The sequence below is a fragment of the Carassius auratus genome, unplaced genomic scaffold (assembly GCF_003368295.1).
Source record: "Carassius auratus strain Wakin unplaced genomic scaffold, ASM336829v1 scaf_tig00215261, whole genome shotgun sequence".
Classification (NCBI taxonomy): Eukaryota; Metazoa; Chordata; class Actinopteri; order Cypriniformes; family Cyprinidae; genus Carassius; species Carassius auratus.
The window spans coordinates 311,897-338,854 of record NW_020528011.1 but is presented as its reverse complement, the minus strand read 5'-3'; the positions used below and the strand labels follow the sequence as shown (position 1 = coordinate 338,854).

Genomic DNA, 26,958 nt, shown 5'->3' with positions numbered 1-26,958 from the left:
AAGAATAAGACGCTGTTTGATGACCTTTGCTCCAAATGTTCTCCTGAGTCTCCAAATGGAGTCATTTGAGCAAACACGTACCTTCCCATCATGCACTGGGACTTTAAAACACATATGACAAAAAGATGAGCATTGCTTTAATTTCCTGACTTGGTTTCTCTTGCGTCTGTGAGTCAAACACGTGACTGTTGACTGTTCATGTGTTTATGCCTGAAGCCATGAAGAAAGGATGTTCAGTTCACATAAACATAATGCCTTCACACGCTCATAACCCGTCCATCACAGCAAACACACTTCAGTACTCTCGTGATGAATATAAACCAGCTCTTCCATTCGGACACACGTTCACCTGTCAGTGTTTATTCACATGCATGAATAATGATTTAGAGGTATTAAACACTCACAGTCAGGATGTTATCTTTCTAAGGAAATATGAATCAGTGACTATAAACACAGCTACCAGCAAAAACATCAGCAGCCAAAAGAACTCAAACATTTATTAATTCTTAATCTATTTCAGTAAGTTAAGTTCTCATGCTTTGACTAAGCATACAAAATAAAGTGATGTATATGTAATTATAAGCACGAGGTCCTCTGGGTTTTTCCCACAGCCTCAGTTCTGTAACTAATCATATTCAGTTATTAATACTTAAAATGTAATTAGAACCACTTGATGTTTTATATTAATGATAAGACTGGATTAAAAGTGTGGTAACTAAAAAAATATTATTCCTTGAAATTAAATTAACATAAACTGAAAAAATATATATAATAATTATATATATATATATATATATATATATATATATATATATATATATATATATATATATATATATATATATATAAACAAAAACTAAAATATAAAATACGTCTATAAAATATAAAAATAAAAACTGATTTAAAATATTAATAAAAACTCTTTAATATACTAAAATAACACTAGTGGTAACTTCATTAAAACTAGGAAAAAACAAGTTAATTTGAGTTTATTTTTTAGATTAAAAAAAGCATATTATTTACAGTAGCATGTGACACTTTATTCTTGAAAATAAAACCACGCAGAATATTTTTTGTGTGTTTTATACAAAGCAAGTGAACCAAGTTTACATGATTAAAACACTCAAATTAAATTTTATTTTATGAAATGAAAAAAAGGTTTTAGAATATTTCTTCTTTAACTTGAATTTTTACTACATTAGTAGCCTATTAGTAGCATTTTTTCTTTTTCTGTGATCCAATCCCATATACTCAAATATTTCATTAGATCACTTCCATCACTTCTAAAGCTATGTTTAGCGTCTGCTCTATGATCCATATTCAATTATGTTCGACTTCAGCATCAGTTTTACACTATTTTACACTGACGTAATGCTCAAAGGCAATCCGGGACACGTGACTGAGCGCAACGCAAAGGAGGGGGAGCGTGGCATACACAGATTCGTGAATAAAACATTAACTTCACTTTAATCCTTCAAGACATTCAGATTAAAACGGAAGTCGGACATATGTCACAAAATCAATATTCTACAGTCATCTTGGACGCGGAAAGAAAGTCGAATGAAAGAGGTGTTATTGCGCGTGTCCCCCGCCGCGCTGATGGTACGGTCCACTCCGCCGCGAGCCCCTCTTTGATCCGCCGCCGCTCGCTCAGTTCTAGAGCAGATGAACTGATTCGGTCCGGATTTTCACGGTTTACGAGTCACGGAAGAGCCATGCGCTCGCGGCAGCCGCTGTGCGGAGATTAACGCGCGTTTCCCGTCTAAACCAGCGCTCGGTGTGTGTTTGAGAGGCTTGCGCGGATTCCAGGCTCGATCCGCGGACCGGAGTAACGGAGCGCCGGTCCCATGTTGCAACCGAACAGACACGACCACGACCGCTCCAAAGATCCGGTGAAATACGGAGAACTGGTGATTCTCGGGTGAGTGGTTCGCGTTTACTACGGATTCACGACCACCGAGTCCTGAATGAATGAATTAATCGGCATCTGATTTGACCTAGAATGCCGATTATCGGTTTAAAGCACATTTTCATCACATTTACATTAAACACTAGGCTATAAATGATTTGTTTATTGTTATTAACATCAGTAGCATCTCCATTAGTCATCGTGGTGGTGGTTAACCAGTGCATTAGTGTCCAGGAAGGAGGCCAGTGGGAGTGAACCAGTCAATAAAGTTATTAACTAGTACTAGTAGTCCACCGATATTTAAATTAAAATATAGTTAATGATAGAAAACAAGACGTTTACTGCATTGAATGCTGTTTTTATCCACTATTTCTAAAAATTGCACTAACATTTAATTAACACTATTCAGCAATAATGAAAACCAAACATGAATTTAAAAATAAAAAGCGCATGCACAGAACATCTAAGCTTTATTATGGCACATTTACATTATTAATATTATAATGTTAAATAAGGTTATTAACTAGAACTTGTAGTCAACCGATATATATATATATATAAATGAAAATATATTTAATGATAGAAAACAAGACGTGTAGGATATTGAAAGGTTTTTTACGCTGTATTTATTAAAAAGGCTTAACGATATTCAACGATAATGAATACCAAACATGTCCAATAATTGTAAATGCATAAAATCTTATCTTTAGCATGGCATATTTACATAACATTTACATTATTACTATTATTATGTCAAATAATATGGCCAGTATTTATATGAAAACATTTTAATGATAGAAAATGAACGCTTATTTTACACAATAATTGTTAAATTGCATTTACATATCCTAACATTTTCTTAATTTTTGTATTTAAAAAAAGAACAAAAATAAATTGGATTCAGTGTATTTATACTTACAGTTTCTATGTAATTATTTGTTAAATTTACAAGCAATTTCTGATTAAAAATGTCACATTCAATCAATATAGTAAAGATGAAGTAGCTTACATTTTACAAGAAAACACCATTTCACGTTTATCTACTATCGTATTTTATTCAGTGTGTTACATGCGGTTTCTTTGTAATTTGTAATTAACCGGCAATTTCTGATGTTTTTTGTAAAATGTCGTAAAATGTCATGTTTAATTAATAAAGTTAATCAAGAAAAAATAAAAATTAAATTGAATGCATTTGAAAATACTTGTATCACTGAATGCTTTCAATGAACCTGACAAAAATATAATAACAATAATAAAAAGAAAATATAAAATTACACTATATAACATTTTTTTGTTGATGTTGTAAATAAAAGAAGTACATTTTACTTTTCTTTCTACTTTTTACATTTCACATTTACTTCAATGTGACAAATCGTCAAATTTGATAACAATATCAGAGCAAAAATCATGTCTCTTTCAAATGTAGATTCTGGAAGATAAGCAGATAATCCCAGATTGGTTGCACTAATGCATTTCGGAGATGCTTTTATCCGAAGCACAAAATGAATTAATCAAAAATATTCATAGTTCAGTCTCACAAATAAAGGATCTTGATTTATTTGTTCCACGGCTCATTTTGGAACTTTTCACTGAAAGCAGGAACCAAAAAGGGCATTGCTGTGAAAATCCCTTTTAAGAGTGAAGAACAATGTCAGCTTTGTTAGAAAGCTGGATCAGGAAATGTTGTATTTGGGTTGATGAATCAGCCAATCAGGAGCCGGTGTCGGCTGAGCGATGGCCATATATCCCACATTCACCACTCCTTCTGATATAATGTGAGTGTGTTATTAAGCGGAGCGCAGGAAATGAGAGCGTGAAATGTTTCCACCCACATGTGTCTGTGTCATATCAGGAAGTGCTTCTGCAGCGGCAGGAACTGCACACGCTCAAATCATGTGCCATCAACATGCTACTAAACATGTAATTACAACGAGATCTGCATTCTCCTGCTCTAAAACCAGAGCTGAGCGAGGAACGCTTCATACGGCTGCCTGCATGATGGATGTAGTTGTTCTTATGCTCTGCTTTTGTATTAATATGAATGAATAATGCCACTTGAGAGCAGTTTGCAGTGAAACAGTCTTTAAAATATCATTAGTTGTTTTTGCTACAGCATGCATCTGTATTCAGTGCTGGAGTGAAATATTTATTTATTTTTTCAAACCGATTATGAGCTCTAAAGATTTTCAGAATGTTTACAACTGTTGTCTTTAAACCTTCTACAAATGTTAAACCTTTAAATAAAACGTGAAGTTTACCACTGAATCCGTCTGAAAAAAAAGTGACTGATTTATAGTCGATATATAATTATTTTCAAAGTTTTCAATGTACTCTCATGATAAAAGAACGTCATTATTGTTTATTTAATTCTAACAAAATACGTTTTTGTTAAAAACTATCGTTTAGTTTTTATTTCCTTTGTGTTGTTTAAAACAAAAGGAAATATATCGGTGTCTGCAAAAGTAAGTTGAAAAATACCGATATTAAAAAATATCGGTATATCGGCACAATCAAATATCATCCATCCCTTATTTGCATCGTGGCTCAAAATGAACACATTCATTGGTGCATCTCAAAAGAAACACACTGTCAGCTCAGAAGGGCACTATATAGAGGAAGAAGAGGTGTTTTAATATTTTATTGTGTGTGTGTGTGTGTGCAGTGCTGAAGTGGCACTCTGACCGCTGTGTGTTGTTTGCAGCACTCGCTCCTCTGGATGCTCTGGCTGGTTTAACAGCAGAAATGGTGTGATATAAAATGCACTAAAGCTCTGGGTTTCTGTAAACAAGCGTCAGTGCAAGCGCAGCTGTGAGCGCTTGTGAACAAAAGCGTCTTTCTCCGGCGCGCCGTCTCCTGGACTTATTATGGACGTCACATGCATGCGATTTCCTCTCGATATCCTCAGATCTCTGGAGTTTCCAGCGCTTCTAGTTTTAATCTGGCTCCTCGGCGTCTGAGGGTTTGGTCTGGGTTCGTTCTGCACTTGTCTCACAATCTGGAGTGAATGTCTGCTGATTTATTATAGAGTGAATCTGTTCATGACGACTCTTTATTCAATCATAATTGAGCAATCTGCCATTCACTTGTCCTCTATAGATCATGAAAAGAGATGCTGCTGTTCTCTGTGCCATCAATGTGGCAAAACCATAAAACATCATAATAGAAGTTTAAATGACTGGGATTTAGTAAAAAACACAAAAGGCAATAATACCGCAAAATACTTTTTTTTTGTTGCACCATGAATGTTGAAAATATAAATGAAAAACTATATATAAATATGTAAAATATAAATAATGCATGCTCATGTACATAAAATACAATAAAATATTTTTTGTTTGCACCATGAAGAATGAAAATAAAAATATAAATGAAAAAATATATATAAATACGTAAAATATAAAATATGCATGCTCATGTACATAAAATAAAGCAAAATAAGTTTTTGTTTGGTTGCACCATGAATAATGACAATAAAAATACAAATGGAAAAATATATGTGTAAATGTGCTAAATATAAAAATATAGCAAAATTATTATTGGTGGCACCATACAATTATGTTTAAATATAAATAAAATATGTAAATATATGTAAAATGTAAAATATAGATGCACATGTACATATAATACAGTAAATTCAATCTTGTTTTCTTGCACTTGTTTTCATGAAGAACTAAGAGATATTTGATAGACATTGTGAGATATGAAGTTTGGCGACTTACTATAAATTCACTGAATAAATCTAGAACAGTGGAATGTTAATATTATTAATATACTATTGTAGTTTTTAACTTTGAATTCAAGTATTACCTTTACATTTTAAGTTTGCATTTTAATTTTATATTTTTATTTGTGCTGTCAAACAATGAATTGCATCCATAAAATACTAATTTTGTTCACATAATATAAATATGTTTATTATGTATCTATAAATAGACACACATGCATGTATATTTATATTCATATAAGAAAAAATTCTATCATATAAAAATACATTTTATATATAAATGTAAAAATATTTTTCTTAAATATATACATGCATGTGTTTGTATTTATATATACGGTACACGTCAACAAAATAAATTTTTCATAAAAGCATAACCTTTCAGCTTTATTTCAGTTAACAAATATGTTATTTTTGTAGAATTCTTTAGTTTTTCTTGGTAAACACAAACCTGTGCAAACCATCTCAGTCGATCAGAATCAGAATTATTATTATTTTTAAAATAATATTAGTGTATCTTTAGTTCAAATGCGATTAACACAGGTTCAGATTTGATAAATGAATCAATCGTGTGATATTTTGATTTGAGTCCACATTAAAAAAGGGAAAATAATCAAGTGGGAGGAAACACCTTTCATTTGTGAAGCAGTTCATTTACTGATCATTAAATTAGGGCTGCACAATTAATCTAATTTCTAATCACAATTACAATTACAGATGTTCTGTTGAACCATTTTTCAAAGGTATCAGATATCTATATTGTGCTGTATGTTTACTCATTCTATGCTATAACGCTGTACAGTGTGGTTCTCCAGTGTTTAGCGTCTGTGCTGCTGTTTTCAGGTATAATGGCTCTCTTCCCGGAGGAGACCGCGGTCGCAAGAGGAGCCGCTTCGCTCTTTACAGAAGAGCCAAAGCCAACGGCGTCAAGCCCAGCGCCGTCCACATCCTCAGCAACCCACACGACAGCAAGGTGCATGCTTCCTTCATGCTTTAGTGCATTGCACGCGGTGCATTGTGGGAAAGTGACGCTGCGTCTGACCTCTCGTTGCAGGCGGTGAACAGCAGGGGGCAGCACAGCATCTCCTTCACCCTCTCCAGGAACCAGACCGTGGTGGTGGAGTACTGCCATGATAACGACACCGACATGTTCCAGGTCCAATAAAAGTTTTCATATAAAATAATCACTTCGGTTGGAGTTCCCCAGGGATGTGTTCTATCACCGCTATTGTTTATATCATATCCAAATTCTTGTGTGAGTTAACAATCATATTGTAAAGTATGACGATGATACTGCTTTCGTGAGCCTCGGAGGAAGAACATGGGCCCGGTTTAGATTTATTTTTAAATTGGTGTAAATTCTAATTGTCTCTTAAATGGACACAATGGGAGTTTTTATTTATTTTTTTAACGTGCGGAAATTTCGGACGAAAATGTTGGACCCAGTGTGCAATGACCTTAACAATTCCTACAGATTAAAACATTGTTTTAGTAAACATTAAGTTAAAAAAATTGTTTTAGTTAATGATAATATTTCCCATGAAAATAAAATGTTAATTAGTTTCAGATTCAGGGCGAGATTTGACATCGAAAACGTCTTTGCTAATTGAAATAAAGCTGAAATAAAATAAAATACAAAATATTATATGGAAAAAAATAAAAACAATAAAAATAAATTGTTGCAAAAACTATAAAATTATATACATCAAATATGTCTATAAATAATAATGTATAATAATTCTGGAAAAAAATACTACTGAGAACATGATTTTTAACATTGCATTTAACAAATATTTTTATATTTAACAAACAATTGTGAATATTTTAATTAAATGGTATTTTATTAGTTTGTAAAGTTTATAATTGTTTTAGTTTTTAAAATTATTTATTATTATTATTGATGCTGCATGCTGCCACATAATGGATTGTTAATGTTTCTGTATATGCTTTATACACTAAATGTTTTTTACAAGGCATTGTTAGGTGCCAGTGTTTCCTGTCATAAAGATAAAAGACTCTCTTTCAAAAACAGTACCACAGCTATCAAACTATTTCTTGTTATTATGAAATCTGTATTTAACCTCAGAACGATCTCAAAGTAAAAAGAGCTGCTAACGTCTCATTTTATGGTGGCTGTGCTTCAAAATTAAATGATTATAATCTTAATTCAAGCGATGAAGGGTTTTGACAGTAATCAGTGTTGAGTACTTTAAGGTCAACTCTGCCTGCTTTACATGTTTGAAACAAAAAAGAATAATAGTTTAAATCAAATGAAATTTAGAGAAGTAATCAAATGTTTAAACAGAGGGACTGCTTAGGGTTACACTGACTCACGGGTCAAACTGAGCAGTCCCGAGTATAAAGATGAGATGTGATTGATCCTCTGCAGATCGGTCGCTCCACCGAGAGCCCAATAGACTTCGTGGTGACGGACACACCGGGAGCGTCCCAGGAGAGCGAAGACTCGTCCTCTGCGCCCAGCACCATCTCACGCTTCGCCTGCAGGATCGTCTGCGACCGAAACCCTCCCTACACGGCCCGCATCTACGCCGCCGGCTTCGACTCCTCCAAGAACATCTTCCTCGGGGTCAGCATCACAGCAGGGATAGCCCTCATAGTCTAATCTTGCTTTCATTTGTTAAACCTGTTCTGTTTTGACACTCAATTCCAAGCGGAAAGCATTGGGGGAATCACTTCATGCACTTTCCTAACCCATGCATCTGTCACGCAGGAGAAAGCAACGAAGTGGAAGAATCCGGACGGTCACATGGACGGACTGACCACCAACGGCGTCCTGGTGATGCATCCTGTGGGTTTCCCAGAAGAGCCCAAGCAGGGTCTGTGGAGAGAGATCTCTGTGTGTGGAGACGTGTACGCTCTCCGAGAGACCCGGTCCGGACCCATCCGAGGACAGCTGGTAAACACCAGAACAGATCCAGCCTCACACTGCAGACAACTCTCATCTTGTTCTAGGATAACATTCCTAACATTCAAATCAAGATGCAAAATAAATTACATTTTAAATTATAGTAAGATAGAAACATGTTATTTGAAATTGAAATAATATTTAACAATTATTTCTAACAAGAAACTTCTATAAAAACGTACAAGTAATACTCTTCTCCGCTCTACAAACACACAACAACCATAAGCTTTTACAGAGCGAGTGTGTGTTGAGTAACGTGTTTGGAAGCACAGATGTTGTAATGCAGTGTAATGATGTGTTGAGCTAATAACACTCACAATCACTGCTGCACTTCATTACTCTGAGAGCCACACAAACACTTCCGCTCTCCTAATGTGCAGAGAGAGCTTTCTGAAGGATGCAGATCTGTGAAAGCCTCATTCAGATCGGATCTATTCTGATGATTAGTTCCTGTTTATATCCACCGTTTGAGCTGAGAAATAAGTTGTTTAAATGAACGCTGCATGATTATTATGGGAGAAAATGTAACTATGTAACAGAATGTAACTTTTTCTGATAAACATGAATTAATATTAACATTTAAAAGTTTACAACGTTCATTTAAAAGTTATTTAATTAATAGAACAATAAAAAAAACTTTAAGCATTGATGTAAATAATCAGAACAAATATAAATATATATAAAATATTTTATAATATCTTATTTAGATACTTTTATGTATTATGTTTTTTGTTTCTACCTTTTTTTGTATTTAACAATTTTCTATCTATTTTCTATTTTTATTGTTTTATTTATTATTTTAATAATTTTCTATTTATTTTATTTATTGTGTTATTTATAATTATTTGTATTGTATTTTAGTCTCTGATAGTGTAGTTATTTAGTGACTTTTTTTTCTTATTATTATTGTATTTTTTATTATGATTTCATACCAATACTGATGTAAATAATCAGAAAGATTTGGACAAATTGTGCAGCCCTTTAAATATTCAGTTTTATAGTTCTTTTGTATTTTTGTTTTTGTATTTAGTTATTTATTTATGTTTATTAATTTATTGTTGTATTATTTATTATGTTTTTATAGCAATATTGATGTAATTTATTTTATTATTTATTATTATATTGTTTATTATTTTTTGTTTTTAATAATGTTCTATTTATGTATCATAGTTTTATTTATTATTATTTTTATTTTATTTTCATGTTTGTTATTGTATTATTTCCAGTGATGTGATCTGCTGTAAGTGACCAGCAGGTGTGAGCTGATGTTGTGCTGATGTTGTTCTAATGTTGTTCTAATGTTGTTCTAATGTTGTGCTGATGTTGTGCTGATGTTGTTCTAATGTTGTGTTGATGTTGTGCTGATGTTGTGCTGATGGCTGTGTGTTGCAGGCTCAGGGTGAGAGCAGTGCTCTTCAGGACGGGTCTCTGGTGGATCTGTGCGGGGCGACGCTGCTCTGGCGGACGGCTGACGGTCTGCTGAAGGCCCCGACCCTGCGGCACCTGGATGCTCTGCGTCTGGAGCTGAACGCGGCGCGGCCGCAGTGTCCCGTGGGTCTGAGCACGCTGGCCTTCCCCAGTCTCCCGCGGAGCCACAGTCTGGAGGAGCGCCAGCCCTGGGCCTATCTCTCCTGCGGACACGTGCACGGCCGACACGACTGGGGCCAGCGACCCGAGGGTCACCGCGAGCGCAGCGAGGGCCCCGGGGGCCGCCGTGAGTGTCCGCTCTGCCGGAGTCTGGGGCCGTACGTCCCGCTGTGGCTGGGGGCAGAGCCGGGCTTCTACACGGACGCCGGGGCCCCGACTCATGCCTTCGTTCCCTGCGGTCACGTGTGCTCGGAGAACACGGCTCGGTACTGGGCCGTCACGCCGCTGCCTCACGGGACACACGCCTTCAGACCCACCTGCCCCTTCTGCTCGGCCCCGCTGGCCGCCGGCCCCGGGGTCACACGCCTCATCTTCCAGGGCCCCATCGATTGATGAGGGGGCCGAACGAGGGCCGAAAGGAGTCTCACGAGGGGCTGTGTTAGAAACATGCTGCTTTCGAGTCAAATCAGTGTTGTTTATATAATGTACTGAATAAATTCCTCCATGCGCGTCAAAAAAGGTTATAAATAATATGCTGCTTTTAAGTCACATCATTTACCATATTTTTTGGATTATAAATCGTATAAACCTAAGTAAGTCACATATATTTAGAGCCAAAAACCAAAATAAAACATTACCGTCTCCAGCCACCAGAGGGCGCTCTATGTGTTCAGTGTAGACTACAGGAGAACTGAGCAGCATAGAGCGCCCTCTGGCGGCTGGAGACGGTAATGTTTTCTCGGTTCATGTCAAATTAATTTTGATAAATAAATCACACCTGACTATAAGTCGCAGCCAAACTATGAAAAAAAGTGTGACTTATAGTCTGGAAAATACGGTATATGTTTAAGTGCCAGCTTAATGAGTTAAAGTAATGTCGATGAATAACGAACTTAGCTGATGTGATCGTTTAGCCAGAAATAATCATTCTGTCATCATTTACTCGTGTAACTCAAACTCACATGAAGAAATATTTCAATGTTTGAAACCAAACTGTAATAGTATTATAGTTTTACAGTTAAAATCTCAAATAATTATTTTTAGTATATTCATTTTCTGAAATATTATTTTTTACATTTACAGTGGAATATTACAGGAGTTCTATTGTATTTTTTAGTTATTTAAAATACACATTTTTTTTAAAGTATCATTATTATTATAATTACTTTTATATGTTGAAGAAATATATTTTTTACACCTTTTTATTAATAGTTGTAGTTTATAGCCTCTTTTTCTTATAATATAAAATAACATCTAGCTTGCATTTTAACTGTTCGTTAACACTTTTATTAATCAAGGATGCATTAAATTGCTCAAAAGTGTCACTAAAAACGTTTATAATGTTATAAAAGATTTATATTTTAAATAAATGCTGTTCTTTTGAACTTTCTATTCATCTGTGAATCCTAAAAAATAAAATGTATCATAATTTACACAAAAATATTAACAGCTTTCAGCACTGATAATAATCAGAAATGTTTCTCGAGCAGTAAATGATCATATTATTCTGATTTCTGAAGATCATGTGACACTGAAGACTGGAGGAATGATGCTGGAAATACAGCGGAGCATCACAGAAATACATTACACTTTAACACAGATTCACACAGAAAACAGATGTTTACATTAGAATAATATTTCACTATTTTTACTGTAGTTTTGATCAAATAAATGCAGCACTGGTGAGCAGAAGAGACATAAAATCAAACCGAATCATAAGTGTGCTACAAAGCGTCCAGTGTTTATCAGGAATGAATGCATTTGGCCGACAAATGCTATTGCAGTTTGCGACAGCATTAGTTTGTAACACAGCCCCGAGCTCGTCTGAAGTGAAGTAGATTGGAGATTCCTGACTGCTTTCGCTCCTCTGTGGCCTGCAGCGCTCTCTCAGTACATCACAACCCTTGCGTTCAGCAATAAACCCTGGAGGATGAGGAGGAAGCGGTTCCAGCCGTGTGCTCCTCTTCCTTTAGCTCGTCCTGGCCGTGTGTTTAGTTCTGTTCCTCTTCTTCTTCTTCTTCTTCTTCTTCTTCTTCTTCTTGTTTTAGCATTAATGACAGTTGTAGCTGCAGTGTATGCCGTAGTGGTTTGAAATGGTCAAGATGTCATATTTTTCTACATGACTGTGTTACTAAACTTTTGACTTGAGGTCAGATTGTTTTATATACAAGTGTTTCACATATAGCAGTATATAGATTATATATAGCTCTATATCTATATATATATATATGAATATATATTATTTTCTGTACATGATATGATTTGAGTCCAGGAGAGCTTGACCACAAGCACTGCACAAAATCATTCTCTCACAGTCGTTTTATTTTGTTTTCTAGAAGTTCTTAAATCAAGATGAATTTACCGGACAAGTAAAATGATTCAAGATAGTCTTATTTCCTGTAAAATACTGAAACAGTGTTCATTTTTGCTTAAAACAAACCAAATATCTGCAAATTAAGTTTTGAATTAAGATGTTCTTCTTACACCACTAGCAGATATTTTTGTTTGTTTTAAGCAACAACGAACAAAGTTTTGATATTCTTGATATCTTAAATCATTTTACGTGCATCTTCATTTAAGAATATTTCTACTAGAAAACAAGGTATAAATATCTAGCATGAGTTTGTGCAGTGAGCGCTGGATCCGTGTGATGAATGTCTCCGATCTCTCTGGTGCTAACGATGATTTCAAACGCTGATTTTAATTGCGATTGTTTTGCGCTGAACTTCACTGCACTCCTGGAAAACCTCTGATTGTTTTGCTTCTGAAAGGTTAGCGCTTTATAATGACTTTCATCATGAAACAACACGTCATGATGCGCTTATACGTTCAGAAACTGTCTAATGATCCGTTATGCAAATTAGCGCGCTGTAGAAACATTGTTGCAGTTAGCTGTCACAACTTTTAAAGGAATGTTTCACCACAAAATGAAAATGTGTTCCCCATAGACTAGGATGAGTTTGTTTCCTCATCAGAAATGTAGCATTGCATCAGTGTCTCATCAATGGATGCACTAAAGTGAATGGGTGCCGTCAGAATGAGAGTCTGATAAAAACATCCCAATAATCCACAGCACTCCAGTCCATCAGTGAACATCTGGAGAAGACAATAATGCATTTGTAATACACTCTCATTCTGACGGCACCCATTCACTGCAGAGCATCCATTGATGAGACACTGATGCAGTGCTGCATTTCTGATGAGGAAACAAACTCATCCTGATCTCAGATGGTGAATTTTCAGCACATTTACATTTTTGGGTGAAGTAGCTTTAATTAAAAGTGCAGTGTTGAAATGTTTATTGATGAAGGTTAGATATAAAGCGTTAGCGGACAGGAATATGGCTATATTGTTCCACGTTTGCCTGCACACCTCGCACTGTGCATCTCTGAGCATTATAAGCTAAGCACTTGACAAAGCTTCGTATCGCAGGGTTTAGAGACAGAATAGCTCTACTTTACCTCACAAGCTGTAGAAGAGACCTCAGTTTATGACCGTGTATTTTAACAGGCTGATCAAGCGACTATAAGCCGTCTGGATTACTTTTCGCTCGTTCTAAATAGTCGCTTTTCCTTGACATCGTGAGATTGCTGTTTGAAACAAGGCTTCGTTGCAGGAGCAAGTTTCTTGCATTCTCAAATCTCTGCAACAGATCACCTAAAAATGAACTAAAAACATAAAGGACCATTTGTGATGCAGCTCTTTTACATGCACAGACACTAATCCATATGCACTCTATTTATAATGATATAAAGTCACTATGCACTGAATCTCCGCCACAGATCATATTCATGTTAAAAATGCTGCATTGGTGCATTGCACCAGGTATAACGTCATTAACACTAAAATGCCACTGATTTTAATTGTCAGCGCATAGAAAAGAGCTGCGTGAAGGTTGCGTTCATACAATTCATAATAATGAGATTTAAGACAAATTATCATTTAAAAAAATCCCATTTTATTATGGCTTGGACAAAACGCTGCACATTTCTTTTTGAAACTGAAATATGTCAAATAACAAAACAAAATTGAAGTTAAAAATAAATAAATATGTCCATATATATGTGCTCTTTCCCTTTAAAATGAGAGGCAGCCACTGTATTTTACAAACAGAAGCTGGATGCGTGCAGCATGAGCAGTGTTTAATCTAGATTAGACTATGATTCTGACATCTGAAGCAAAAACAGAGCAGTCTGAGTTTGGTGTTGTCAAGCTATGTTATATGAAACATCTAAAGGAAAGGAAACAGAAACACAAGTTCAGTCTCTGCCAGCAGGGGGCGCTTACAGAACAGCAGCGAGAGCGTTTCCTTGATTATCATCGGTTCTGAACACTACAAATACATTATACAGAGGCTAAAAGACAAGAAAACACCATCTAAGCTTTTCGAAAGATCTCCTCAGAGATGCATTCAGAGAAACCGCTTTGAATCGATGCACGGTGCGTCGTTACATAACAGTGATGTTTTCATCTTTGGGTGATCTGTTGCTTTCCTCTGGAATCGCTGCTTCCCTCAAACTACAGAGGAGGATCTGAAAAGTTCATCAAGGCTGTCCTAAGACCAGACCGCATTTAGGTTTCAGGACAACCTTGAGGAAAGGTCTCGCTCCTCTTCAAACGTTGACTACTGTAGTTCTCTGAGAAACGGATCCGCGGCGTTCTGTAGCAGAAAATCCCTCTCTGTGTCTCTGCGTCTTCCAAACGAGCTCGTGTGAATGCTGTTCCACTCATTCTCAGCTCAGGTTTACACTAGTCCAAGTTTACACGCGTGGCTAGCAGGGTTAGGATTGTTGTGTTGAGTGAAGCGCAGACGGGATCGGTCGTGTTCGCTCGCAGGACTTCTGTGTGATGTAGTCCCACACTGGATGGCGTGAAAACCTGTCGGATCGTTGTCGTTTATGTTCCTTTGGAATGAGATGTGAAGATGCTGCACCTTGTGTTTGACCCACTGAATAAAACCTCGATCTCAGACTAGAGTCCTGACCTTTGACCTTTGACCTTACCACTGCCACAATGCACTTAAACCTGTACAAGGCTGCTTTCTCACAGCGGACCGATCCGAACTGATGCTTAAACTCAAGGTGCACTGACGATCACTAATCATGACACGAATAAAAGAGATCTTTGCATACAGACAGACTGTTTTGCTCTCGTTTTTTACAGTTATCTTCAGATATATTTACACTGCAAAAAAAAAAAAAAAACATTGCATGAATGCATTAATCTGTATTTTTGTCTTGTTTTCCAGAAAGAAAAACCATTCTCAACATCTGTCAATCGAGAGGCGTTTACTGGAGATGCAGAATGAAGACATTAGGCTTTGTTTACTGAGAAACGGAACTAAATGAAATTCAAATTAAAGCCCGTTGGCAGATATTTGTTTTTGTTTTCATTGTAAACTCACTACATTTTGATCAGTTTTACATAAAATGAGACTTTTTCTGTCATTTGGCTTCTCCAGTCAATGCATCTTGATTTGAAGATGTTGAGATATTTGTGCTGGAATACAAGACAAAAAATACTGAGAAGAAGAACAGCACTTTTTTTATTTATTTTTTTATTTTTGTAGCATGATCAACGTAAAGGAAATGTAATTTTCATAATATATTCCATGCATTTTTTGTTTTTTTTGCTAAATGAATGAAAAAGAAATGGAGATCTATTGGAAGTGGGGTTTTTTTAAGCTTTAAAGCATTGGTTATAGCATTGATTAGACTGATAAATGATGCTGTATGTGTGATCTGAAGTAGAAGAGTTCAGCACTAGAGGGCGCTGTCGCTTTAATCATCATCACGTGACTCCCTTCAGACGGAGCGCGCGCTTCAGAAGACTAATACATATTCTGCATAACATAGAATTCAAAATTCTATTCCATAAAATACGTATTTTAATATTAATTCTATATTAATTTTCACACTACCCTAACAACATTTTCTTCCAAAAGCAACCCATGCAACAAATGTAGCTATTTTTTTTAAATGTATTTGGCAACTTTTAGCAGTTTTTGATAAGTGACACTCATTTATCATCTAAATTAGACAAAAAGAAGAAACCAAAGATGCCTGGTATTAATCACATCACGTCAATTAAGGTAGCTGCTATTTGCAATTGTTCAATTTAATAATAATAATAATTTAGTAATGAATAATTGTTCATTTATGATACATTTTGTTAGTAGCTTGTACTTGCGACTGTTGATCTGGTAACAAGAACAATTTTTTAGAAAAATTATAGATAAAGTGCTAGTAATTTTCCAGGACATTGTGTTTTATAACTACTCATACGCTGCTAAATGTGTTTTACTAGTTTACTAGCCAAAAAACTAATAATTTCCTTAAAAGTGTAATAGTAAAAAAAAAAAAAAAAAATCCAAAAATGCAATGTATTTGATAAAACGGTTATTTACATTATAAAATTATATTATGCAGTTTTAGAAAACATGAAGAAATTGTGAATAAATGATTAGTAAAGATCTGTGAATGAGCTAAATTCAGATCTTTTGGGACACTTTTTCCCATCGAGATGACTGCTCATGAAGACACTAACGATCACGTTATGTTCATATTTAAGAATATGTTTCCTGTTTATTGATCAGGCTCAGTGCATAGGAAACAAACATGAGCTCAGATCAGTGAAGCCTGCGAAAGCTGAAAGAAACCTGTCACAGGAAAAGGCAGCACTGCAAAAGCAGATATCTGACTGTATTTATTTGAGTGTATTTACAGTAGTGTGCTGTGATTCTTCACATGTTCCTGTACTCTTACTGTAAAGAGATTCACACCAGAAGAAGCCTGCACTGAAGGAAACACACACATCACGTGAAACGAGTTCATATACGTCAGAGTCAAACAACATCAGAACAATCATATTTACAGTCAAACATCTGTATACTGTATGTACAACAGATCCACGTTATGTTGCGTGAGTGCTTTCACTCAGAGGATTCATTTTAATATGTTACGATCTCATATTTTCTAAATGAAATGTGATATGCCTGATGATGTTTAGTTTTATAGATATTGTCCTAAAGCAGCATTTCTTGCTGAAATCGTGAAGAGTTGTGGGTCTTGAGTTCACAGACGAGCTGTGATGAATGAAAGCACTATTATTATATCTGCTGTTATTAATGTTAGATATCAGATGTTTCTGAATGGATGATGGCATCTTACAGCAGAGACTTCAACACACCACAACTTGAAAAATAGAATGAAATCAACACATTTGTACAAGTGGAATAATTGACTTTTTTTTGTTTTGAGTTAATAAAATTAATATTCACACAAGATGCTTTATTGAAGACTGGTTATTATAGTTAACTAAAAATGTAACAAAAAGTAAAACTATGACAAAACATTAAAAAAAATGTTACTTTTGAAATAAGTTTGAAAAATGTAACATTTTTGGTTTCATAAAAAAAAAAATCAGCTAGTTGTCATGAAAAAATAAATCTCATTTGAATTTAGTTACTTGACGTATAAAAATAAAATACAATAAAAACAACAACAAAATGATTAACTAAAATAAAAATGAAAAAAAAAATGAATAAAGCTTACTTAGCATCTCAATGCTACTAAAATACCACTCTTAAATGTTCACGTTCTCAGTTTGTCAGAAGTGTGTGGATGCAGGTGAAGACGAGCGCGTGATCGGACGGTTTTCTGCTGTGTTTGTGTGAGATCTGACTCCAGATCCTCAGAACTCATCTTCTGAACTGTCGGCCAGCAGCATGGTGTTGTCTGGTCCACTGCGCACTTCTCTGGGAGGCTGAACACCAACAACATCCAACAAAAATCACAAGATTATCAGAGAATGCATGAAAGATGAATCTACTGAAGCTTTGAGGAGCTCATCTAGGAGATCATCAGTGTCACAGACGGATATTTGGAGAAATACACAACAATACACTGTATGAGTCACAATTATACATTTCTCTTTTATGCCAGAAATCATTAGGATATTAAGTAAAGATCATGTTCATGAAGATACTTCCTACTGTAAATATATCAAAACTTAATGTTTGATTAGTAATATGCATTGCTCAGGACTTCATTTGAACAACTTTAAAGATGATTTTCTCAATATTTAGATGTTTTTGCTCCCTCAGATTCCAGATTTTCTAATAGTTGTATCTCAGACAGATATTGTCCTCCTCACACACCACACATCACTGAGAGATCATTTATTCAGCTTCAGATGATGTCTCTCAGTTCATGCGCTCTTGATGGGTTTGTGGTTGTAGTGTTTGAGGATCATGGTTTGACGTACCTTCCTCCTCTGGTGTTTGAAGCTGTTCCTCCGTCGATGGATCGCTCTGATGCTGTACAGAGCTCCGACCAGAAGAAGAGCTCCAGCGATCCCGATCCCCACCGGAGCCAACATCCCTGACACATACCCAGCCTACAGACACCAGCGAGCGCTTTAGGGCTCTGAAAGAGTCTCTTCCGATCACTTTTACTTCATCACAAATGCAGTACAAATTGTGGAAGAGTTTAGTAATCTAAATCATCTGTGTTCTGTGTGAATCTGTGTTAAAGTGTAATGTATTTCTGTGATGCTCCGCTGTATTTTCAGCATCATTCCTCCAGTCTTCAGTGTCACTGAAATGTTTCTTGAGCAGTAAATCATCATATTCTCATGATTTCTGAAGATCATGTGACACTGAAGACTGGAGGAATGATGCTGAAAATACAGCGGAGCATCACAGAAATACATTACACTTTAACACAGATTCACACAGATATTTCATAATATTTCACAGTTTTACTGTATTTTTGATGAGCCTTGGAGAGAACATAAGAGACTTCTCCAGTGTTGTGAACCGAAAGCATTAATAATAAAAAAGAAAGAGTTGTACCTTCTCTCTGATGAGCTCGACCCAGCTCCGCACTGTAAACAACAGACAGACAACAAGCGGTTAATGAATGCTGAAGACAGCTGAGCTGTTGGAGAGCGTTAGATCTCTCACCCAAGCCCTGGTTCTGCTGCACCCAGACGGGAGGAGGAGGGATCAGGCCATACGGAGCACTTCTGTGGGGGGCCACGGTGCTCTCTGTCAGGTCCTCTTCACTCTCCTCCTCCTCAGAGTCCATCTCCTCGTCCTCTTCATCTTCATCAGGCTCCTCTGTAAGACACCACACACTCTTCAAAATAAAGCAGCTTCATGATGCCATAGAAGAAGCTGTTTGTTAAGTCTCCTAATATTTCAACTTTAATCTCATAATATTTTGACTAATCTCGTAAAATTTTGACTTCAATCTCGTAATATTTTAACTTTATTCTCGTAATATTTCACCTTCAATCTCGTAAAATTAAAACTTTATTCTCGTAATATTTAAACTTTAATCTCGTAATATTTCAACTTTAATCTAGTAATATTTCAATTTAAATCTCGTAATATTTCAACTTTAATCTAGTAATATTTCAACTTTAATCTAGTAATATTTCTACTTCAATCTCATAATATTTCAACTCTAATCTCGTAATATTTCAACTTTAATCTAGTAATATTTCTACTTTATTCTCGTAATATTTCGATTCTAATCTCGTAATATTTCAACTTTAATCTCATAATATTTCAACTTTAATCTAGTAATATTTCTACTTCAATCTCGTAATATTTCAACTTTAATCTCGTAATATTTCAACTTTAATCTAGTAATATTTCTACTTTATTCTCGTAATATTTCGATTCTAATCTCGTAATATTTCAACTTTAATCTCATAATATTTCAACTTTAATCTAGTAATATTTCTACTTTATTCTCGTAATATTTCAACTCTAATCTCGTAATATTTCAACTTTAATCTAGTAATATTTCTACTTTATTCTCTTAATATTTTGACTAATCTCGTAAAATTTTGACTTCAATCTCGTAATATTTAAACTTTAATCTCGTAATATTTCAACTTTATTCTCGTAATATTTCACCTTCAATCTCGTAAAATTAAAACTTTATTCTCGTAATATTTAAACTTTAATCTCGTAATATTTCAACTTTAATCTAGTAATATTTCAATTTAAATCTCGTAATATTTCAACTTTAATCTAGTAATATTTCAACTTTAATCTAGTAATATTTCTACTTCAATCTCATAATATTTCAACTCTAATCTCGTAATATTTCAACTTTAATCTAGTAATATTTCTACTTTATTCTCGTAATATTTCGATTCTAATCTCGTAATATTTCAACTTTAATCTCATAATATTTCAACTTTAATCTAGTAATATTTCTACTTCAATCTCGTAATATTTCAACTTTAATCTCGTAATATTTCAACTTTATTCTCTTAATATTTCGACTCTAATCTCGTAATATTTCAACTTTAATCTCATAATATTTCAACTTTAATCTAGTAATATTTCTACTTTATTCTCGTAATATTTCTACTTTAATCTAGTAATATTTCTACTTTATTCTCGTAATATTTCGATTCTAATCTCGTAATATTTCAACTTTAATCTCATAATATTTCAACTTTAATCTAGTAATATTTCTACTTTATTTTCATAATATTTCGACTCTAATCTCATAATATTTCAACTTTAATCTAGTAATATTTCTACTTTATTTTCGTAATATTTCAACTTTACTCTCGTAATATTTCAACTTTAATCTAGTAATATTTCTACTTTATTCTCGTAATATTTCGACTCTAATGTCGTAATATTTCAACTTCAATCTCGTAATATTTCAATTTTTATCTCGTAATATTTAAACTTCAAACTCTTAATATTTCAACTGTATTCTTGAAATATTTCAACTTTATTCTCGTAATCTTAGATTTTTTTTATGTGGCACTAAAACGCAGTCGTAAAAATGAGATCTCTAATATGTCAGAAAATAAATAAATAAGAATTTTGAAACTGACTTCATCCAGTGTTTAGATTTTTGTGATAGAAATGAATGCAAATTTGTGCATATTTCATTAAATATTGCATCATTTGCATATTTAAACCAAACATTTTAGAAAAAATAAATGTTTGCAATTATCAATGTGATCAATCAACTAGATAAGTAAGAATATTATTTTACCTTATTCACCTGCAGTGTCTGCTTTTACAAACCTTTAATTCTGGGATCTTTTGGGATGTCTGTCTTCAGTTTTGACGCTAAGTGAACGACCTCAGAGTCCAGCAGAGCCTGATGGGTAACGATGCTCTGTGTGATGTCATCACCTGCTGGACCAATCAGAACGCTTGTATAACTGCACAGCTTTTAAATGCTACATTTCGCCAAATCTGATGAATAAACAAACTCATCCTGATCTCAGATGAACTGGGAGTGAACACATTTACATTTTTATTGAACTATTCCTATAATTAGTGAAGAATCATAAACTTTAGTGTGTCACAGAGCTCCTTTTCTGCAATAATCCAAAACATCAAACTAGTGGAGACTGTTATATATTCTCACGTGGTGTCGTCCCATAATCCTCCTCTGCCAGATGGGACTCTGTGATTGGCTCTCTCGCTCCAGACGTCTCCAGCGTTCCTGAGACACGGACATCAGAGGAAGTGCGATCCGTATCCATGGACACCATCCACTCCAGCTCTGCGTCTCCCACGGTTACAGCCGCTGGCGTCATGGCGACAGACAGTTCAGATGATGCTCTGGCCGGCATGACGTCCTCAGACGGCTCAAAGATCAGAGGAAGGTCTTCGGAGGACATGGTGGCCTCGGTGACGACGTCTTGAGACGAGACGCTCACTTCCTCTGGAGAAGGAAGCACAACAGGAAATACACTGATTTACAGGAAATACAGTCAAAATAACAGATTCTCAGAAAACGTCTGCTGTCTTACTATAGGTCTCATTTATATTTTCAATCACATTTTATTTTAATTTTGTTGTTGTTGATTTTATATCATTATTTGTAACATTTAGTGATTTTTATTAGTTTTTTCTTTAAACGTCTATATAGCTTTATTTTAGCTTGAGTTATTTTAGTACATCAAGTTAAATTAAACAAAAATTAATATTGCATTCTATAAAATAATTGTAAGTGAAAGTTTTTTAATTATTTAGTTTTAAATTAAATAATGCTTAAATATTTTATTTTATTTCAGTTGAAGTTTACTTTATTACCAGTAACAGTTAAATAACTGAGTTATTTCATGTGTATTTTTCTCAATTTTATTATAGTTTTTAATATGTCTATATAGTTTTATTCATGATTTATTTATATATGTTATTACATCAAGTTAAACTTAATAAAAAATAATAAATATTGTCTAACTGATATTATATATATATATATATATATATATATATATATATATATATATATATATATATATATATATATATATATATATATTATATTTAATGTTTATTTTATTCCCAGTAATAGATTTTGTTTTCAGTAATTTTGATGTGTTTTTTTATTATTTCTTTGGTAATATGTCTGTATTTTTATTATTATAAATTTTTAGTTTAATTTGACAACTAGCTGAAATAAAAGGAAGTAAAATTTAATTTTCTCTGTCATTTCAATGACTACTGATGCATTGATGCTTGATAAACACTGCATCAGTTTCATCAACGTCACGAAACATCGGCTGAACTGATATTTGAGCGGCTCTGAGGAAGCAGTGTGGACTTCCTGTTGACTCTGTGGAGAAACACCATCAGCACATGAACAAACTGTTAGTGAATAAAGCGCCTCTTTTAGCCGTCAGCTCCACTTTCCTCCAGCAGCTCAAAATAGAAAGTGATTCTGCTGCCGGCGGCGTCCGCTGGGGCTCGAAGTGGAGCATTCAGTGAGATTTACTCAGTCATGACTCTCTAGAGCTGCTTTACAGCAACACAGTAACACTCTGACTTTCCTGTTCATTACTGCAAAACACATAGAATACATACATTTCAATAAAACAAAAATGGCCCTTAAAATCTTATAACGCAGTAAATGCATCTTGATTCAAGAACGTTTAGATACTTATACTAGAAAACAGCCCAAGTCTATGAAGTCAGAAGATGATGGTAGTGCTCACCTGCTCTCAGACGGTCAGCTTCTGTCCAGGTGTCTGTGGCGTCCAGCAGACTGGAGCTGAAGCTGGGTCCAGATCCAGCAGAAGAAGGAGTCTGTATCTCCTCCTCAGAAGAGCTGATCTGAAGCAGATCTCCAGCAGACTCCGTATCTTCTCCATGTCCCAGCTTCTCCGAGGTGCTGACCACACAGATCACCATCAGCAGGAGACTCGGGAAAGCTGCAGCGATGAACATTGTGGATCCGTCACATGAAGTCCAGAAGACTCGAGCTAAACGAGAGCAGACCCCGAACACCAATACACACTTCCTGGAGAAGAGGAAACCCCAGATCAAGATTCGGAAATATACACTGCACAAAAATATGATTCTTTTGCCCGAGTCTGATGAAGAAACAGTCATCGAGCAAACATTCATTTTGGGGTGAACTGTTTCTTTAAGAGCTGCTCTAGATGTAGCATTTTCAGATCATTTATCAGAATTAAAATATTCTGCTAAAAAATACTACTTTTATATAAAGAATAGGATTTACAAAGGAACAGAGATAACATTATCATCAAACACTGCTTCTTTATATTTCATTGCACGCTTAAAATGAAAAGTATTGGCTAAAAACAACAACAACAAGATTAATATATCTAGAACTGATATCTATATTGATGATGATGATGATTGTGTGCTGCTCGTTTCTTCATCCAGTCTGCATCACTCTTTCAGTTCTGCAGCAGTAACTTGACACACACACACACACACACACACACACACACACACTGCCAGGGTCTAAAAATAGCACAGAGACAATGCGCCCTGCTTTATCATGCAGTTATTGATTCATCATTATTGCTCTGTTCGCATGCTATAAAAGAATCATTACTGCAGGCGTGTTTATAGAGTGCATGCATGTTCTCTGGCAATGCACGCGTGATTTCTGGACTGTCGTCCCTCCGCATCACTGTCTGTCAGAAAATGCTGCGTAATTGCTGAATGTCCGCGCGCTCTCGACTCACACGCGTTAATGCATGCAGATGCTCAGCTTGAGTGTGAAGTGATCAAACACGAGCTCGTGCTCACCTGCTGTGTGTGACCATGGAGTCAGCCTCATGTCCAGCTCTGCACAGCTCCTGTCCTTCAGAGCATTAAAGCGCTCGCGCTGCTCGAGTCTGCGTCAGACCACTGCCTACACACTATTATAACACACACCATTACTCTAATTACGATTAGGATTCATAACAATAACGACTATTAATAGTAGAACTAAGAATAATAATAAAGTAATAGTTGTTTTTGTTCTTCTTATAATTATTGTTATTATTCATTATTATTATAATTGTATTTTTTTAAACATTCTAAAGTGCTTTTTAAATAGCAAAACTATTCAAAACCAGACTTTGGTTTCAAATGATTCATTATTAATCATTTTTATTATTATTATTATATTTTGAAGTACTTGAGAACAATTTTACCTGAAACCAAATTTAGTTTTCGAATATATATATAATTATTATTATCGTTGTAATTATTATTATTATCGTTATTATTATTTGTAAAATTTTAGGTGCTTATTTATTGATAAAACTCTTTAAAAGTTGTTTAACTAAAAACTAATATTTGGTTTCATATTATTAATAACTGTTGTAATTATTATTATTATTATTGAGTATGATTATTGTAATTTGTTTATTTTTGATCATTCTAAATTACTTGTTTCGTGGCAACACTGTTTTAAAAAATATTTTACGCTTAAATTATTATTATTATTAGAAGTATTTCTGAAGCACCTGTGCTTGTTAATGAAATAAACAAATAATAACAATAAAATAAAAAACAACATGAAAATAAGAAATAAATAAATAAATAAAATGAAATGGAATTAATTAAACGAGGATGTCTAAATACATTTGCTAGAGTTTTAGTGTCATATTATTCAGGCGCCTTTGGCTCCTAAAAAGAAGAACTGACCTCAGATCAGCGGAGCCGCCATTAATCCACACACCATAATTTACACAGACACAAACACAGCAGTATGATTATATAAACGCGTAGAAAATGTTTGTTTGTTCGATATGTTGGATTAATTCAATATTATTTACCGTCGCCGAATCGATTGTGAGTCAGGCACAGCGGGAGGCAGCCATTGAAGGACCCCGCCCCTCTCTGTGTTTACACTCTAATAATAATCATTCTGTTTTCTGATTCTTTTATTTCTTTCTATCGATAAACATGCCCTTGTTCGAAGGCTTGGACAGCGGAGGAGAGAAGACAGCGGCCTACACGAAGTGAGTGAGCTGAAAGAGAAATAAAGTCGTGATATAAAACATGTTTTAGTCAAATTACAATTTATAAGAGCTGATTTATGCTCATCATTACATTAATGACACTAAAATATATATATTTTATTACGTGTTCTTAGCATGTTGTTATTTGGACATTTAACTTGCTAATAACACACTTGTAGATTTGTTTATAAATAGCGGAGTCATATTGTACGCTATAAATAAATATACTTTATAAAAATGTATATGAAAATTGTATGTATACTCACACACACTCATACATACACACACACACACACACACACACATACATATATATAAGAAGGCTTGTATTGACATATTGCTAAGTGCTTCAGTGTATGACCTAAAATGTCATGCGATGACTGTAAATTTGTAATAATATTTTTAGTTTTTATAAAATATCCTAATACTGGTATGTGTTTGTGCTCTGGTCTCTTGTGTAGATGTGGTTCTGCCGGCGAAACGGGGCGAGATTCATCATTCCCAGAGAAATCAAACACGCTGGATCTCCGGAGGTCAGTCTGAGGACTCCTATAGAATTATCTCTGTTTCTAAAACTAATAATGAATTATTAAACTGACCCTGGAGCCAGTCATAAGGGTCAATTTTGTGAAATTGAGATGTATGCATCATCTGAAGCTGAATAAATGATCACTCATTGATGTGTGGTTTGTTCGGAGGACAATATCTGTCTGAGATACAACTATTAGAAAATCTGGAATCTGAGGGAGCAAAAACATCTAAATATTGAGAAAATCATCTTTAAAGTTGTTCAGATGAAGTTCTTAGCAATGCATATTACTAATCAAACATTACGTTTTGATGTATTTACGGTAGGAGATTTACTAAATATCTTCATGAACATGATCTTTACTTAATATCCTGATGATTTTTGGCAGAAAAGAGAAATGTATAATTGTGACTCATACAGTGTATTGTTGTCTATTTCTCCAAATATACGTCTGTGACACTGATGACTGCTTCTGTGCTGCAGGACACTGATAGAGTTAAAACATTAATCTGAAGCTCTCTTGAATGCGTGTGTCTCATGCGTTTCGAGTCGTCCAGCACAACATCAACACTGAGGAGTCTACAGCATCCTGAAGGAGTTCGTTCACCTGCTCTACTTCCGGTAACAGACACACTTCTCTGTGAGCGGTTTGTGTTTGCTCTCAGCAGCTGAACTCGTGATGTTCTTCTTCCCTTCAGGCATCTGCTGGTGAATCCTCGAGACCGGCGCGTGGTGATCGTTGAGTCCATCCTCTGTCCTTCACACGTCAGAGAGACGCTCTCCAGAGTCTTCTTTTAGAAATGATTATGCAGCTTGACCCCTTCGGCGAGCTGCAGCTTATTTGTTAGTGTTAGTGCTGCATTTTGGTTCATAATAAATTATCTTCATAAATCTGATGCAAAGTAGTTTTTTTTTTACAGAAAAATCTAAAAGTGTATCTGAACTGAAGGATTTTAAGGTTTTAAACTGGCTTTACCATCAAGAAAAGACCATCCGTACTTCTCACCATCAAATGGCAGCAG

The 26,958-nt window shown here is 34.9% G+C and overlaps 2 protein-coding genes and 1 long non-coding RNA gene across 5 annotated transcripts; 2 read left to right on the top strand and 1 right to left on the bottom strand.

The window, feature by feature from the left end:
• Positions 1-1,601: 1,601 nt before the first annotated feature.
• Positions 1,602-11,546, top strand: LOC113094121 (E3 ubiquitin-protein ligase pellino homolog 2). Its single transcript, XM_026259792.1, has 6 exons — positions 1,602-1,921; positions 6,474-6,603; positions 6,685-6,786; positions 8,020-8,217; positions 8,362-8,547; positions 9,949-11,546. Exons 1-6 carry the CDS (start codon positions 1,848-1,850, stop codon positions 10,534-10,536), a joined length of 1,278 nt encoding a protein of 425 aa, XP_026115577.1. The 5' UTR covers positions 1,602-1,847; the 3' UTR covers positions 10,537-11,546.
• Positions 11,547-17,553: 6,007 nt separating this feature from the next.
• Positions 17,554-25,277, bottom strand: armh4 (armadillo like helical domain containing 4). 3 transcript variants are annotated; one of them, XM_026259785.1, is made up of 9 exons: positions 25,222-25,277; positions 24,203-24,315; positions 23,137-23,441; positions 21,561-21,860; positions 21,212-21,322; positions 19,109-19,264; positions 18,998-19,029; positions 18,409-18,540; positions 17,554-17,907 (listed from the first exon to the last, which is right to left on the bottom strand). In XM_026259785.1, the coding sequence occupies exons 2-9, from the start codon at positions 24,217-24,219 to the stop codon at positions 17,836-17,838; spliced, it is 1,125 nt and encodes a 374-aa protein (XP_026115570.1). In that variant the 5' UTR covers positions 24,220-24,315; positions 25,222-25,277; the 3' UTR covers positions 17,554-17,835. The 3 variants fall into 3 exon arrangements, with proteins under 3 accessions (XP_026115570.1, XP_026115569.1, XP_026115571.1); XM_026259784.1 differs by having other exon boundaries at positions 17,555-17,907; positions 21,212-21,325; XM_026259786.1 differs by having other exon boundaries at positions 17,555-17,907; positions 21,212-21,325; positions 23,137-23,437.
• Positions 25,272-26,832, top strand: LOC113094115 (uncharacterized). Its single transcript, XR_003287987.1, has 4 exons — positions 25,272-25,407; positions 25,869-25,940; positions 26,420-26,557; positions 26,635-26,832. It is a non-coding gene; the product is annotated as an uncharacterized LOC113094115 (long non-coding RNA).
• The last annotated feature ends 126 nt before the right edge of the window (positions 26,833-26,958 follow it).

Excerpts from the sequence above, each read along its gene's own strand:
- LOC113094121 (XM_026259792.1), top strand. The coding sequence starts at position 1,848 with ATGTTGCAACCGAACAGACACGACCACGACCGCTCCAAAGATCCGGTG. Across the intron at positions 1,922-6,473 it reads GGAGAACTGGTGATTCTCGG|GTATAATGGCTCTCTTCCCG; the intron begins GTGAGTGGTTCG and ends TGCTGTTTTCAG. Across the intron at positions 8,218-8,361 it reads CCAAGAACATCTTCCTCGGG|GAGAAAGCAACGAAGTGGAA; the intron begins GTCAGCATCACA and ends TCTGTCACGCAG.
- armh4 (XM_026259784.1), bottom strand. Across the intron at positions 21,861-23,136 it reads AGCTGACCGTCTGAGAGCAG|AGGAAGTGAGCGTCTCGTCT; the intron begins GTGAGCACTACC and ends TTCCTTCTCCAG. Across the intron at positions 19,265-21,211 it reads AAAAGATCCCAGAATTAAAG|AGGAGCCTGATGAAGATGAA; the intron begins GTTTGTAAAAGC and ends GGTGTCTTACAG.